The sequence below is a fragment of the Suricata suricatta genome, chromosome 7, assembly GCF_006229205.1.
Source record: "Suricata suricatta isolate VVHF042 chromosome 7, meerkat_22Aug2017_6uvM2_HiC, whole genome shotgun sequence".
Taxonomy (NCBI): Eukaryota; Metazoa; Chordata; class Mammalia; order Carnivora; family Herpestidae; genus Suricata; species Suricata suricatta.
The window spans coordinates 95,106,949-95,123,532 of NC_043706.1; the positions used below are offsets into that span (position 1 = coordinate 95,106,949).

The 16,584-nt window shown below is 44.0% G+C and overlaps 1 protein-coding gene across 1 annotated transcript in view; it reads right to left on the reverse strand.

Annotated features, from left to right (window-relative positions):
* Positions 1–7,868, reverse strand: part of METTL24 (methyltransferase like 24) — a 103,740-nt gene extending 95,872 nt beyond the window's left edge. Inside the window, exons 1-2 of the mRNA XM_029943208.1 lie at positions 7,838–7,868; positions 3–145 (exon numbers count right to left, since the gene is read on the reverse strand). Coding sequence (XP_029799068.1) covers positions 3–145; positions 7,838–7,868 — 174 coding nt within the window. The remainder of the gene's footprint in view (positions 1–2; positions 146–7,837) is intronic.
* Between the last annotated feature and the right edge of the window lie 8,716 nt (positions 7,869–16,584).

The following is a 16,584-nucleotide window of genomic DNA, read 5'->3' on the forward strand; positions in this document are numbered from 1 at the left end:
GCCCGGCCGCTGGAGGGGCGAGGGGCGGCGTGCCGGGCGGGGTCGCAGGGGTGCGGGAGGCCCGGCGGGCCCAGAACCCGAGCTCCGGGGGTCCCCGAGGGGGCGCCCTCCGCCCCGGCCTCCGGAGGCTGGCGGACTTGAAAAGCTACACCGCCAGAAAAAGCGCATTGCTAACGGGGACCTGGGTGGTAACTTCATTTTGTAGCATTAGTATTGTTGAAGAAACACAGGAGGCTAGGTGAGCTGCCAGGCTTTGCTACAAGGGACAAGTTCTGATTGTCAAGCAGTTTGTGCCACTAAGCACAGCATAAAAATACATGGCACTTAGGCTCGGGTTTACAACTTCTCTCTCTCAAGAAAGAAGCGTGGCGGGGGGAGACTAGCACTCGATACAGAATAATCAAATTAGAGTTATTCCACTGCTAAATTCTGCCTCAAGCCAATCCGTGCTCTCTCTCCGTGTTATGAAATGTGTGGGGGTGAAGGAGAGGGAAAGAGCCAGCTAAGACATCTGACAGCAGGGAGAGAGAACAGAAGTTACCATGGCATGATGTAAATCAAATTAATTTAGCTCCAAACACACACCTCCCTGCTGTCTTGCAGAGATACAGAGGGACAAATTTATCTTTCGGCAAAATGCTCCCCAGCTGGTATTTCCATCACCACCTTCACCTTAATTAATCAGGCTGAACGCTCACAGCCTGACGTCCGGTGTCGACTGTTCATTTTCAATGGTTAGAATTCATTCCCATAACCTGTTTGAGGTTTGGGCTTGAGGTTTAGGTTTGGATTTGGGTTTGTTGTATTTAGCTGTGGCCACTTCTTTTTATGCTCTACACTTCTATTTTCCATACTTCTACATGAGGCTACCCGCTAACTGCACACAGGAGGACAACAAACCAAATATGGAGTCCCCTTCCCCCACTTCCCACGACTCAGGAATTTTCCACAAGAACCCCTCCTTTCTAAAATCTCTGTAACTTAAGAAAGGCCCAGTCTATTCTCTGTCACTGTGCAAAGCACTTGAGCTATTTCTCCACACCTAACAACACAGTCTAATCGGTCCCCTGGGCCACACCAATCCCCAGGCTCCTGAGGGTTTCATTATGATTGACTCTTGATTTTTTCTTAGATGCAGCCCTGGGGCTACTGCAGATGGGCTTTCTTTTAAAGAATCCAAGCAAGTACATCTTCCTGACACAAATTTTTATAGAGAAAACTTCACATCCTGTTTTTAAATAGTCAGACTTGGCCTGTGTGTTGGATCAGGACCGTGTCTTTCAGAAGCTGTGAGACTTTGGACAAAGTACTTAACCTCTCTCAGCCTCCCTTCTCTCATGTGTAAATAGACTATATATCCGGTAGGATTACAAAGATTGCAAAAAATGTTAAATGTTCAGTAACCTGGCTCACAAAAGTTACTCAATTAATAGTCATTATTTTTATTATTTTTACCATTAAAGAAAATCTTGGATGTTATCATTAAAAATGAAATTTAAGCATTGATTCCAAAGTAGGTAAATGTAAGAAAGCATGAAAAGATTTATAAATATCATACACAGTGTGTGGAATCAGGAGTATCGAACAGTTGTGAAACACAACCATTAAGGTTCACAAATATACTACTTTAAGGTGTATGATTGTGTAGGGCTATTTTTTTAATGCTTGTTTATTTTGATTGAAAGAGAGCACATGCACAAGTGCACACGCTAGCAAGGAAGGAGCAGAGAGAGAGGGAGAGAAAGAATCCCAAGCAGGCTACACGCCATAAGCACGGAGCCCAACACGAGGCTTGAACTCACCAACTGTGAGATAGTGACCTGAGCTGAAATCAAAAGTCAGGGACTTAACCAGCCAAGCCACCCAGGTGTGCCTGTAAAGCTATTTAAGACATGATGCTCATTGTGCTTGATAAACCTGGATTGCCAAAGTCTGATGTAGACTTTGCTAGAAGTTTTATTTTCTACGCAACCACCACAGTGCTAACTAAAGAGGCAATCTTTTGAAAATTATAAAACCACTGATTTATGTCCTCTGCTCATGTGTTGAGTTACTCTCCAGAAGGAAAACATGAGGGGTGTCCTATATTATGAAAGTGGGGATATTCAATAAGATTCTGGACTGGGGCTGGGAGGGGGCACACAGAACAGTATAGCTCTTGAAGAAAATGGGCAAGATGACCTCATATTTTCCCTTATCTCATTTCTACGATTCTCTAATAATGTTTCCATTATGAGAAAAAAACCCAAATAAAGTGCAATATTGAAATGCCCTTCTCCCTCATCTTTTACAATGGTCTCTATGTGTTTATTACAAATAAAAAGGAACTGTTTATATGTATGTAGTGTCATTAATTTTCTAGGAAGAATTCTCCCATTTTTAACTTACCCACATTTCCCTATGTCATGGATGATAATGAATAGCGAAATGGGTTAGTTGGTACGCTGGAGAGGAAAATCTAACTGATCACTGTCTCAGCTGACAAGCTATCTTTCATTCACGACATCTGCTTTTCTCATGGAGTTGAACTTGTCATGTTCCTTTCTGGATATGTCTCAAAAATGCAGATAATCATTAACCACAGAGTCATAGGTTGGTTACTGAAATGTGCAGCTCAGGAAACCACGAAAGCAGTTTTCATCAGATCACAAATTATATCTTTCCTGAGGTCTCAGCCAGCAGGATGAGTAAAACAGAACATTTTTGCTGCTAATCTCCCAGACACCATGCATCTAAATGAGCGCACGTGCTGTAGTGTAGCTGTTCTCAGTCGGGGTAATTTTGCCTCCCCGAGGACATTTGGTGATTTCTGAAGACGTTTTTGTTTGCTACAATGGGTGAGGCTGAGGGGAAGATGCAGGTGGCATCTAATGAGTAGAGACCAGGGATGCTGCAAGATCTCGAATGCAGAGGATAGCTTTCCACAGCAAAGAGTTATCCAGCCTCAAAGGTCAATAGAGCTGCGGTTGAGAAACCCTGCTGTAACAATAGATGTTTGTATGGCAACTTTTAGTTACAGACTGTCCAGAGAGAAAACGGAAGCTGAAAGACAGGGGTCCTCAGCTCTACAAAGCGGCTATTTCCCTTTCACTACATGAAGTACCCTACCTGAATTAAAGTAATTGGATTTAGAAAGTAATAGAACTGGGGTGCCTAGGTGGCTCAGGTGGTTGGGTGTCCAACTTCAGCTCAGGTCATGATCTCATAGTTAGTGAGTTCGAGCTCCTGTGCCGACAGCTCAGAGCCTGGAGCTGCTTCGGATTCTGTGTCTCCCCCTATCTCTGCCCCTCCCTTGTTAATCTCTCTATCTCCCAAAAATGAATAAACATTAATTTTTTTAAATAAAGAAAGGAAGAGAACTAGAATGTCTGGCATCAATATCTTCCCTCACCCACCCTGTCCCCACCATCTTTTCTCCATGTAATACATGTTCATTGGGGAAAAGATGTCAATGATCATTCACATACCATGATTCAGAGCTACCGAGCCTGTCAGACTTTTTCCTATGCATATATGTACATAATTTACAAAAATGAAATCATATTATACACACTTCTTTATAATCTGCTTTTCTATATGGTACAAACACACATTAAATAATGTGATGTCTGGGGTTTGGTTAGAAACAATCCAATGGAAGAGGTGGGAGATAATAGGGGTGGAGTATAAATGAAGCAAGAATAACTTTGAGCTTTTAATCATTGTAGCTGGATGATGGGGTTCACGGATCTCTATTATTGAGCATGTTTGAAACTTTCCAAAGGTCATTCAACAGTAAACTATTAGCCTATAACATCATTTTTAATGGCCACGTGTGCTATAATGTAACCAGTCTTCCACTGTTAAACAATTAGATAATTTCTAAGCTTCTTTTTTTAATGTTTTTTTTTTTTGAGAGAGAGAGAGAGAGGGAGGGAGAGAGAGAGAAAGACAGCGTGAGTAGGGGAGGATCAGAGAGAGAAGGTAGACACAGACTCCAAAGACAGGCTCTAGGCTCTGAGCTGTCAGCACAGAGCCCGATGTGGGGCTCAAACCCATGAACTGTGAGATCATGATCTGAGCCAAAATCAGATACTTAACTGACTGAGCCACCCAGGCTCCCAATGCTGTGATGGCATCTTTATAGTTAACGGTGATGGATCAGAGGTAGACTGAGAGAGAAAGAAAGAAGTCAAGGATGATTCCAAGGATTTTCCTGAGTAATTGGAAGAATGAAGTTGCTATTAATTGAGAAAGAAAAAGCATAAAATTAAGAGTAGTTTGGGGTGGAAAATCAAGAGTGTGATTTGGGCGGTCGTGTTAAATTTTGGAAGCCCATTAGATATGTAAGTGAAGGTGTCAAGTAGGCAATTGCATTTAAAAGACTAGAATTCAGGGGGGCAGTGAGGGCTAGAAATATAAATTTTAGATCATGGGCATAGTGATGTCGAATAAGGGAAGGAAGAAATATTTTAAGACAGCTCTGGGTCCACCAATTTACAGTCAGGAAGATGAGAAGGAGTCAACAAAGGATACTGAAATAGATAGACAGTAAGGAAAGAGAACGTGTTGTCCCAGAAACGAAATGAGGAAAGTATTTCTAGAAGGAAGAGACTAAAAGGTCTAATAAAATGTGGGCTGAAAACTGCCCATGAGATTTGGAAATATGATGACTTGTTTATTATCTCTTTCCCAACTAGGATGGAAGCTCTTTAAATTCAGGAACTTTTCTTCAGTTTTTGCTACAATACCAGTTCCTACAACTGTACTTGGCATGTAGTATGTGCTCAATAAATAATTGTTGAGTTAAAGAGTAAAAATGAATCAAATCTGTGTGTATTTGTAATTAGTTATAATTCCCAAGAAAAAATTGCTAACTTAAGGAAAAATTGTAGATTTTTTGATGTGAAGTGCTATTATTAATTTTTCAGTTCACCAAAGAAGCCTGGAAACCCTGGATTAATCCCATTCAGAGTCCATCAAGAATTCCTTTGTTATCAGGGGGAAACCTCAAAAAATAGCTTGAGCCAGCCTCTGGCAGACAGATGAACGAAGCAGTTTATTTTTAGTTCCCTCCACTCTGCTATCACTATCCTTGACCCCACATTGGATTCTCCCTCATCTCAAACTGCATCTTACATAGGCTTGTGTTCATGAGGCTGTCAATTAGTTTCATCCTCCCCACCCTAAACACGTACCTAAATATGAAGATACCAGTTCAACACGACTTAGGCCCCATCAGAAGTAGGCATGCTAAAGGAAGAACTCACCAAGATGAAAGCTTTCAAGACCTAGAAGAATGAAGTTGTAATAGAATGACAGACACTGGAAATGCAGCTCAGGACTGGGATCCCTGCCTAAAATCATACCACTGCTTGGTCCCCAACCTAATAAAGCTGGCTCAGAGCTTACCTTATGGAAAATGCCTGGGGAATGGCTTAATGCCCTGGCCTGCCTGGCGGGGAGAGAGCTTGAGCCTTTCCTGCTTCTTTTGAATCTCCTAACACTGTGTTCTCCCGCTCCTGGTGTTCAACTTGCTCTAGAATTTGCAGACTTGCTTTCTCTTTCCTTTATGTAGGTGGTTTCTCAAATATACAGGTACAGTCTTACCTCTGTACCCCTGCAACACCCTGCATAGAATGGGTCTCAACCACATCTCCGAAATTGTTGACAAACAACAGACATCACACCCAACCAGGCTGAAGTCAGATCCAAGATACCACATTTCTTCCAATAGATCCTGGAAGGATCCTCATCTAGCCTGCCTGTAAACAGAATCATACCCCAACCTCTACTGGATGGCTCACATGGGTAATATCTCCAACCTGGTACCTTTTGCACCCAAGGGACGTGGAAAGAACCATAGAATGCTTCACACAAGCCATTGGGAAAGAAGAACCAAAATGAAACATGTGGCTGTGGGGAGAGCAGTACTTTGGCAGCATGGAAATTTTGGGGGTCGATGGCTCTAAGGTAAACTCTCAACTGGATAGAAAGCTTATGAAAAACACACACACACACACACACACACACACACACACACAATCTGAGATATTGTTAGATAGGTTTAGTCTCAGACATGAACTCCCACAATGAGACAGTCCTGGGTTTTATGACAACAAAGCAGCTCAGGTGAAGAATTATCAAAACATTGCCTGCTTCAAGGGACCACCTATGGAGCACTTTCCCTCCCTCACCCTCAGCTCATCTTATCATTATGACACATGCCAGAAATAATCTCCCAGCTACAGATCACTTTGAAGTCAGAAACATTCCTGGTTGAAATTTTCCCAAAGTCAAGGGCATAAAAAAAAAAAAAAAAAACCTTTTAAGGTCAGAAAAGATCACCAGGGAGCTGACAGGGTAAAGTGAAGCACAGCATGCCCAAAGGCAAAAATCTCCAGGCTCTGTCATTTCAACTTAGCTTGTGAATATATTAAAAACCCAGAGGTCAGAAGCCATTTTACTTTCTCATCACATTACTGCTCTAGCCCTACAGAAAGCATAGAAACCGTCTTATTTTCAGATCATAAGGCAGGGATGCTCAGCCTCAAGCATGCGTGAGAACCACCTGGGGAGATGGTTAAAGGTAGGTCAGAAGCCCCGCCTCTAGAGATGAGGTCAGAGGTGAGTTCCCCAAATCTTTATTTTAATGTGTTTCAGGTGGTCCGTGGTCAAACTGTTAGAAGTCTTGGCACAGAAGTTCCCCAGCCATGGAAATGGTTGAGTGTCAGGGGTGGGAGGTAGGAACCGGTCATTACAAGGTGGCCATGTATCCATGGGTGGAAATTTTCTCCCTCAAGCCTCTAAGGACAGTTACTAAGTAAATTTTAAGTATTAACAAAGGATCTTCATATGAGAAGAGAATGGCAGTCATTCTCTTCTTCCCCATGACTCGTTCCTGCCGGCCCGCCCTCCCCTGTCTGTAGCACCTGGAAACCCGCATCACTAGCAAGGCTGCAGTGCCATTCAACCCGCTAAAGGATCCCAGGGAGTTTAGGAGACATAGCCTCAGGAAGGGAGAGTAAAGAACATAGCCAAAAAGTCAGCATGAAGAAGACCCTATTCTACGCTTAAAATACTCACTGGCAGTGTAGCCTTGTGCCAGTTACCTTTCCTCTCTATGCCTTGGTTTCCCCATCTATAAAATGGGAATAGTAGTAACTTCCCAAGTAATGATTAAATAAATTGATATATTAAAGAACTCGGAGTAGGGGCACCTGGGTGGGTCAGTCCGTTAAGCATCCGACTTGATTTTGGCTCAGGTCATGATCTCACAGTTTGTGAGTTCAAGCCTGAAGTTGGGCTCTGTATTGACAGCACAGAGCCAGCTTGGGATTCTCTCTCTCTGCTCCTTCCCCTCTCTCTCTCAAAAGAAATACACTTTTTTTTTTTAACATTTATTTATTTTTGAGAGAGAGAGATACAGAGTGTGAGCAGGGGGAGGGTCAGAGAGAGAGAGACTCAGAATGAGAAGCTGGCTCCTAGTTCTGAGCAGTCAGTGCAGAGCCCGACCCGGGGCTCAAACCCATGAACCATGAGATCATGAGCTGAGCCGAAGTCAGAGGCTTAACCGACTGAGCCACCCAGGCATCCCTCAAAATAAATACACTTTAAAACAAAACAAAACAAAAACTCGGAGCAGTGTGCCTCGCATTGTAAGTGCTTCATGTGTATGTAATGTGTTATTTTTGTTCACTGAAAGTCAGAAAGGACATTTCATTTTCATTTTGCACTAGTTTATATTCCTCTTGCCTTCATGTTCAATTGTTTGTTTGGGGCTTGGGCTCACCGGGTCTGGACTCAACTGACATAAGAGGGGAAATGAAAACCATGTCTCTGCTTCGGTTGTTCCTACCTAGCCCACTGTCGTTTTCCTTTCCAGTCATCGCCCACCAGCGAGGATCTTTCCACCACCTCTGGGAAGGCCCCTTGACCCAATTGAACTGACGGGTCTTTTCCGTCCCACCTTGACCTGCAGTGTTCTAAAACATGACCTCCCTCCCTTGTGTCTCTGATTTCTGCAGGTGGTGTGTGTCATGGAGCCACATACCGCCCTACTCTCTGAGTTTACCTTTCTCGTGCTGTTGGCCAGGCTCACTTTTATACGCTGCCCTCCGTACAGTGCCAGTGCCGATTGCCTACCACCCGCGCCTTAGAACAGCTCGGGTCCGCTCACTTGACCTCGAGCTTGCACCGTCAGTGTTAGATGCAAAGCCATCCGCCGAGCACACAACCCCCAGCACCTCCTTGAGGAATGTTCTTGGTGCTGAGGCCCACTGAGAATTTACCCAGAGGGCTCCTGGGGGTGGGGGGGTAGAAAGCCTGGAGCCATTCCCCCTCCTCCCCGATCCGCCTCCTCCCCAGGCCCTCCACCCCCACCTTCCCCGGAGACTTAGATGGTTGCTCAGAGGGGAGACCAATGCCGTCTGAAAGAATGTTGCTGTTGCCAGGGGAGGAGGCAGTGGAAATAGTTCCCCTCACAAAGGGCAGCCAGGAGAAAAGCGTCTCTAAACCGGACAACAAAGAAGAGGGGCCAGAGTTTCTGTGTCTTGCTAATATTGTGGGTGTGTAGCTACCATTAGCTGCTTCAACCTCAACACTGGAATAGGTTTTTAATAGCTGCAGTTCGCATTTTAACGTCGTTGTGGGTTTTTAACTCAGCCTTTAATGTGGGGAAATTGTACGTAAGAATCAGGAAACGAATTCCGGTTGTTGCTATAACTGTGGCCCACCAGGTACCCCAGCTCCTCCTAACTCTGCAGTAATTGTTCACCAGCCCAAGTCCCGCAGCAGATGCAGGGATGGGGACGGAAGGAGGGGATTATTTATTTTTGTCTCCCCGCGGTAACCAGTGTCTCGCACAGAGAGGGGCTCACTAAAATGTGTGCGACCAAGGATTTCAAGACCCCTGTGGGCTGGACGTGGTGTATATGAACTTCCTCTCCAGGCACCCCCCACATTCTATGCCCCAAGCCCCACTGCACTTTCTGCCTCTAGACCTTTGCTTATGCTATTCTTACTGCCTGAAAGGATCGCGCTGTTCTGGAAATGGGAAGGCCGTGGGCAGGTTTGGAAAAGAGCAGGCTGAGCGTTTTGGATTTTATTGAATGAGCAGTGGGGAGTCCCTGGTGGTTTTGAAGCCGAAGACATTAGTATGGATTCAATGCAGAATGTGATTAAGACCTTTAGAGACCTAAGAATGCAGATCACAGACTCCCAAACCTTTGCCTTATGTACTTCAAAGTGAAAAGAGTACCAACTGGTGAAACATAAAACATTAGATATATTGACTTTGAAAAAAAGCTACTCCACATCTTCTGAATGTAAAATTCTGATTACAAAAAAAGAATCCTTTTCCCCGCCTTTCTCTGGTTTTCCTTCCCATCCAAGACTGCAATCATCTCTCTCTCTCTTCGTTGCCCCCAGAAATTTATAGAATTTTATAAGGTTCAAACACAGATCTAACAAAATCAAGTGGCCATTGTCCAACTATGCATTGATTAGGTGATGGTTTAGCATAATTGCTTCAGAATCAATCCTCTCACTTTGGCTGCAGCCTCAGAGAGCGCACTGAGAATAGCATCATAGCACTGCTATAGTATATCCAAGGTGTGCTTCTTTTTTTTTATAGTTTTTTTAATGTTTTTTTTAAATTTAGTTTTGAGAGACAGAGAGAGACAGCACGAGCAGGGGAGGGTTAGAGAGAAAGGGTGACACAGAATCCAAAGCAGGCTCCAGGTTCTGAGCTGTCAGCACAGAGCCCAACACGGGGCTCAAACCCACAAACTGTGAGATCATGACCCGAGCGGAAGCTGGAAGCGGAGGCTTAACCGACTGAGCTACCCAGGCGCCCATCTCTTTTTTTTAAGATTTTATTTTTTTATTTTTTAATGTAGTTTCTACCCCCAACATGGGGCTCAAACTTACAACCCCAAGATCAAGAGTCGCATGCTATACCAACTGAGCCAGCCAGGTGCCCCCTATATTATCTTTCTTGAAACCCTTAAAAGTTGATGAAATTTTAAGGAAATCCTGGTTTTGCATATTGAGTATATTAGAGTAGAGCACTCCAAAGTTTGATGGACAATAATGAAAATAGTTTGCAAGCTGCAGCATGCCATCTTTTTTTTTTAATGTTTTATTTATTTTTTGAGACAGAGAGACAGAGCATGAGCAGGGAGGGGCAGAGAGAGAGGGAGACACAGAATCTGAAGCAGGCTCCAGGATCTGAGCTGTTAGCACAGAGCCCAACACGGGGCTCAAACCCACGGACAGTGAGATCATAACCTGAGCCGAAGTCGGAGGCTTAACCAACTGAGCCACCCAGGCGCCCCCACAGCATGCCATCTTATTCTAGCCTTCAATTTCAGAATAAGGGTGAAGTTATTACTACAGCTGGTAAGCACCGGGCACTACCTATGACCAGGCCAGTCCTTCATTTCGCCTACTTCTGGTTTGAAAGCAACAGGGTGTTGATTTCACGGGAGTCCCCCAGCCCTAAGCTTTTTTAACAATTAAATTAAATATGAAAAGGAGATGACTTAAGGTTTCATTGATAAAAAATAAAACTCAAAACTAAATCTGAAGTCTGTCCCCACCAGATCTCTTTAAAACAGAAAAACCCTCTTTACCATAAAAATCTTTATCTTCCTGACTACCATGCTTTAATGAAATACAACTCTTTCTGTGTGGCTTGTTTCAAACCCCATGTTAAACGAAGGGGAGAAGTTCCATTATCTTTCAGGCTTTAACATCCCAGGATAAATTGGCTGTTCATCTATTATTCCTCCACCACTGTTAGAAATTAAGTCTTTGTGACTGACAGGGGTAAATCTTAGCTGGGCAGATCAATAGAATTTTTTCTCTCCTCAGACAATAGAAGTTAGGAAGATAATGATTAGCAGTGCCATTAAAGAAAAAAAATTCTGCCGTTCATTAGCAGTTCATGCTCCAGAAAATGCTTTTTGAGTTGCTGAACAAAAGACAGTTCCTAGGTTGAACGGCTTCATGTACCAGGGAAATTTTCTGCAACTCTGAAACCTCTCTAAGTGCTTAGCAAAAGAAGAAAAGAGAAAAAAACCAGATTCTATATGCAGTCTAGTCTCAAAACCATGGGGAAGCCTTCATAATTAACACTCTTTGAATCTGTTATAGGTCAATGCTAAGCTCTGCATTACAGCTGGGAAGGCCATCAATGGCCGTAGATGGGAATGAAAAGAGGAAAGCACACTACACAAAATGCTTCCCCAACAAGAAGAGCAGCTCTGCTCTCAGAAAACAGACTGCTCCGGCTGGCTTCACACTTTGGCCTCACGTGGTTTCTTTGGAAACTACTTGTCATGAAATTTTATGATCTGTTAAAAAAAAAGTGTAAGAATCTATCTTCTTACCTACATCAGAAGGGTGTTGCAAAGATTAAAATTAGATAGTTGTGAAAGTGTTTCCAGCTCTCCTAGGAAGACCGGAGGCATACTTTGTGGATAAGCTTGTTCTCTGGAACTTTGAAATACACATGATGATTCCATCTCACAGCCTTCTCCCATTAAAAGCCCGGGATTCTGCTGACCAAGCAGTCAGTGCCCTTGGTCTGAAAAGCTCTTTTTTTTTTTTAATTTTTTAATGGTTTTTATTTATTTTTGATACAGAGAGAGACAGAGCATGAGAGGGGGAGGGTCAGAGAGAGAAGGGGACACAGAACCAGAAGCAGGCTCCAGGCTCCAGGCTCTGAGCTAGCTGTCAGCACAGAGCCTGACGCAGGGCTCGAACCCACGAACGTGAGATCTGACCTGAGCTGAAGTCGGAGGCTTAACCAACTGAGCCACCCAGGCGCCCCCTGAATAGCTCTGTACAGTCATTCTACTTGATGCCCAGAAGGATTTAATACATGAGTGACAAAGAGAATAAAGAATGGCACCACCCTTCCAAACCTTTCCCGATTAGTCAGAAGCTCTGCCTTGTCTGCACTGGAAGTATTTCCATTCCCCTTTCCCTTCCTTTCCTCAAAGCACACTCTCCTTCGTCTCCTTCCAAGTGTAAGAACCAGCAAATGCATTGCCCACTGTTCACATACCCTCTTCACATCTCTGCATACGAGCATACTCTCCTCTTCCTTAAATCCTTTTAATTTTTTTTACATTTATTTATTATTGGGAAACAGAGCATGAACCGGGGAGGGGCAGAGAGAGAAGGAGACACAGAATCTGAAGCAGGCTCCAGGCCCTGAGCTGTCAACACAGAGCCCAACGCAGGGTCCGAACCCACAAACTGTGAAATCATGACCTGAGCTGAAGCCGGATGCTCAACCCACTGAGCCACGCAGGCGCCTCATCCTCTTCCTTAAATCCTAACAGGACGAGGCGTGGCCCACCCTCAGTAAAATGGATCTTCAACATGCCCGTGCTCTGCACACCACATCCTTGTCAACAGACATTTCTGTTGGCCAATATATGTGGATTTCCCAAATATTTCTACCTTCTACTCCATAGAAGTACCCAAATTCCCCAGATTCTACATTATCAAAACTAATACAACTTTCAACTAAAACCTGCAAAACATTCACATGAAGTTGTAAGTCACTAATGTCTGCTTAGGGAGCTACACCCTCCTAAATATTTTTACCTCCTTTTCCTCTTCTCAGACTCTGATATACCGTCTCTCCTCATCCTGCATGTATGTTCTCTCCCAAAACTTATTATCCCCAGTGAGCAGAACAGAGAGGAAATCCTATTCCTTTTAAAAATCATTATGTATTATAAGAGATGGTCCAACAGGGGTGTGATGCACATAAGAACAGTTTGGAGGGGAGTGTGGGAAGGCTTTCAATTAAGTGAAATCCTAACAGTGGAATTTCGAGTAAAATTTGAGGGCTGTACACTCAGGGAACAGAGGGCATCCCCTTCATGTCACTCACCTTGGGTGCTACCTATTCCACCTATAGGCTAACCTAACCCTGATTACAGGGCTGCGTGCTGCCAGGCACTGGTACAGAGTGGTACAGAACACGGTGATGGCTTCTCGGGCCCTGGCACGTTTGGTAGACAGCATTCAGTTGCAAATGACAGATGCTACCTTTGAGTTAATGCAAGCAGAAAGGACCTTATTTCCAAGCATTATGTGGCTTCCTAAATCATGGAAAAGTAGAGGAACAGGTGCTGACAGAGCTACTGAGAACAACTTACAACTGCCTGTGTCATTATTGGAAGAGTAGCTGTCGTTGCCATAGGGTGCCACAGAACCAGGAAGTGGCTGGTTCTGCGCCGTGACGCCTCCACCGTCTGCTCCAGCAGGAGTGGATGTTTCTGGTCCTGCTTCTTTCCGCACTTTGCCCAGTTCCAGATCCAAGTGTCACAGAAATGCATCAGTCCAAAAGAACCTAAATCACATAAAAATGCTCACTGTAAGATGGTCTAGGAAATGTTGTTTTGGGCTTTCAAGACTATGGTACAGAAAGGCACATTATAAGAACAAGTGTTGAGCAATTCACAAAATGTACAGCATTGTTTTCCTAACAAGTGGAGCTCCAGTAGGACCAAAGACAAGTCTTGAAGTACTAAATCCCTTTATTTAAAACTACTTTCTGTGAAACATTTTTTCAAATACTTTCCACTTTTCCCAGCCTCGGGTAACAATCAAAAGGACCAAATTCAAATTATTTTTTTCTCAATGACCCAAAATCATAACCATAAACATTGCTTACTGTTCTACAAACACCAGTGTGTGTGTATATATATGTGTATGTATATACATGTATGTATATATGTGTATGCATATATATACACATGTATGTGTATATTCATATATATGAATGTATATAACAATATAAGGAGGAATACTCATGACTATAGTCCTCATGTCTATAACTGGCCACATGGTTGGAGCTGGCATTTATAAAACTACCTTCTCCCACTATCCATTCCATACTCCCTTAGCTTTTAGTGACCATTTCAGCTGGTCATAGTTCTTTACCTGGTGGGGTGACCCGAATCTTGATTCTGAGCCATCCATAGTCCTGCGTGGACTGGGTTGTTGTAGTGTTCTATTGATCTTAATCATAAGGGGGTGGTGATAGTAGTATGCCCTAATATACTTTTCCCTCCATCCATAATGGATGACTAGTCCTATTTCCCCTTGGTAGACAGGATCAATCACCCCAAGCATAACTCTCTTCTTTGCCTGTTGATTCAGAGGTATGAGGACCTCACATGGTCAGGTGGCAGTCTTTACTTCCAGTTCAAAAGGATCATTGTGTCTTCTGATGGAAGCATTCCTCCTTCTGGAACTACTAAGACCTCTAACCCAGCAGAGGCTAAGCTGTGGGAACAGGAAGCAAAAACTTTGTTAGTGGGTCACTAGGCATAATAGTGAGTGTTACCACTCCCATCTTCACCTCTTGATTTTTGGATCCACAAATCCTAACTATGAGAGGAACAGCACCATAAACTGAATGCTGATTCAGAAGATAGGGCAGCCTTCTGGGAAACTTGCCTCAGCTCTGCAAGGTATTGCCACCTACATAGCACTATAACTGAGTCTTCAAAAGGCCATTCTGCTGCTGCTTCAGGATGGGTGGGGGACATGATAAGAACAGTGAGTTCCATAAACACGGGCCCATTGCCATGTTTCTTTTGCTAGGAAGTGAATTCCTTCATCAAAGCAACACTATGTAGAATACTATGACGGTGGATAAAGCATTTTGTAAGTCCACAGATGGTAGTTTTGGCAGAAGCATTGTGTGCAGTGAAGGCAAATCCATATCCAGAGTAAGTGTCTATTCCAGCAAGAACAAAACATGCCCCTTTCATGATGGATATGGTCCAATGTAATCACCCTTCTTCCAGGTGGCTGGCTGGTCACCCCCAGGCAGTGAGGGACCAGGGGCTTAGTGTGTTGGTCTCTGCTGTTGGCAGATTGGACTCACGGCAGTAGCCATGACCAGGTTGGTCTTGGTGAGTGGAAGTCCATGTTGCTGAGCCCATGCATGACCTCTACCTCCACCACCATGACCACTTTGTTCATGAGCCCGTTTGGAGATGACAGTAATGGCTGGAGAAAGAAGTGGGTTGGTATCCACAGAACAGGTCATCCTATCAACTCAGTTATTAATATCCTCTGCTGAAGTCACTTTTTGGTGAGCATTCACCTGGGACACAATGTCTTCAAATTTTTTGCCCATTCAGAGAGGTCTATCCACATATCTCTTTCCCAAGTTCCTCTGCCATCAATTTTCCAGTCTCCTTCCAAGTCCCTGGCCATTAAGCCAAACCATCAGCCATAGCCCATGAATCAGTATTTAACCACACATCTGACTATTTCCCCTCCAAACAAAGTGGCCAACAAGGTGCATTGCTCAAAGTTTCACCCACTGGGGGGATTTCTCTTCACCACCGTTCTTCAGGAATGTCTCAGGAAGGGGCTGTCATGTTGCAGCTGTTCACTTTCAGGTGATGCCTGATACCATGCACAACCCTCTGTAAACCAGGCCTAAATCTCCCCATAAGTCCATAGGTGCAGACTGGGAAAGAGAAGTCAGTGAAGCAGGAGTGGGGGCTATTGGCATTTGGGCCACTTCTTCATGTAACTTCCTGTGTCTTCAGGACCTGCTTAGACCCAATCACCTACATTCCACTCACATTTGATGATGGAGTACTGCTATGCATGTTCAACTTTATAGTTTTGTGGCTCAGGTAACACCCAGTTCATGTTAGGCAGCTCAGGTCACATGGTAACTTGGTGGCCCATGGCTAAGTCTTCAGCCTCTAATACAGCATAGCAGCAAGCCAAGAGCTCTTTCTCAAAAAGAGAGTAGTTATTTCCATAGGATGGCAGGCTTTTGCTCTAAAATCCTAAGGTCCTTTGCTTGGGTTTACCTCTAAGAGCCTGTCAAAAGTTCCAAACAGCATCTCTATGCCACTGACACTTCAAGTACCAATGGATCTGCTGGATCATATTTCTCAAGTGACAGAGCAGTTTTCACAGCAGCCTGGACATATTGTAGTGCCTTCTCTTGTTTTTGGGCCCACCCAAAACTAATAGCTTTTCAGGTCACTCAGTAAATGGGCCAGAGTAAAATACTCAAATGAGGACTATGTTGCAGTCTCTGCAAATTTTAAGTCCTTGATGCTGGCACTAATCTCTGTAATCCCTCCAGAAATGTGATATTACCTTTAGTTTACTATTTTCCTAGATAGAGGCAGTTCCACTGGCTTTCACTTGATCTTTTCCACCGTAATAGCCCTCCACAGATCAGTGAACCAGTGTGGGGACTCTGCCAGCTGCTGGGTAAATCTATTCCAATTATGCATTCCAGAACTGGGGAGATAATCATGGGGTGCATTTGGGGATTCACTGGGCCCACTGTGAGACAGACCTGAATTAATACTCCATTGATCACCTGACCTCCATAAGCCCCTCCTATGATTATGGAGGGTGAAAAGCCCCACGGTCTGCACTCTGCAAGTTGAAGACCCAAGAAGGCCAGTGGGGTAGTTTCAGGGCCTGAGAGCCAATGATGTAGATTCCAGTCTCAGTCTCAAGACTTGAGGACCAGGAGCACCAAGGGTAGGGGAAGACTGATATCCCAGCTCAGGCAGTCGGGCAGAAAGA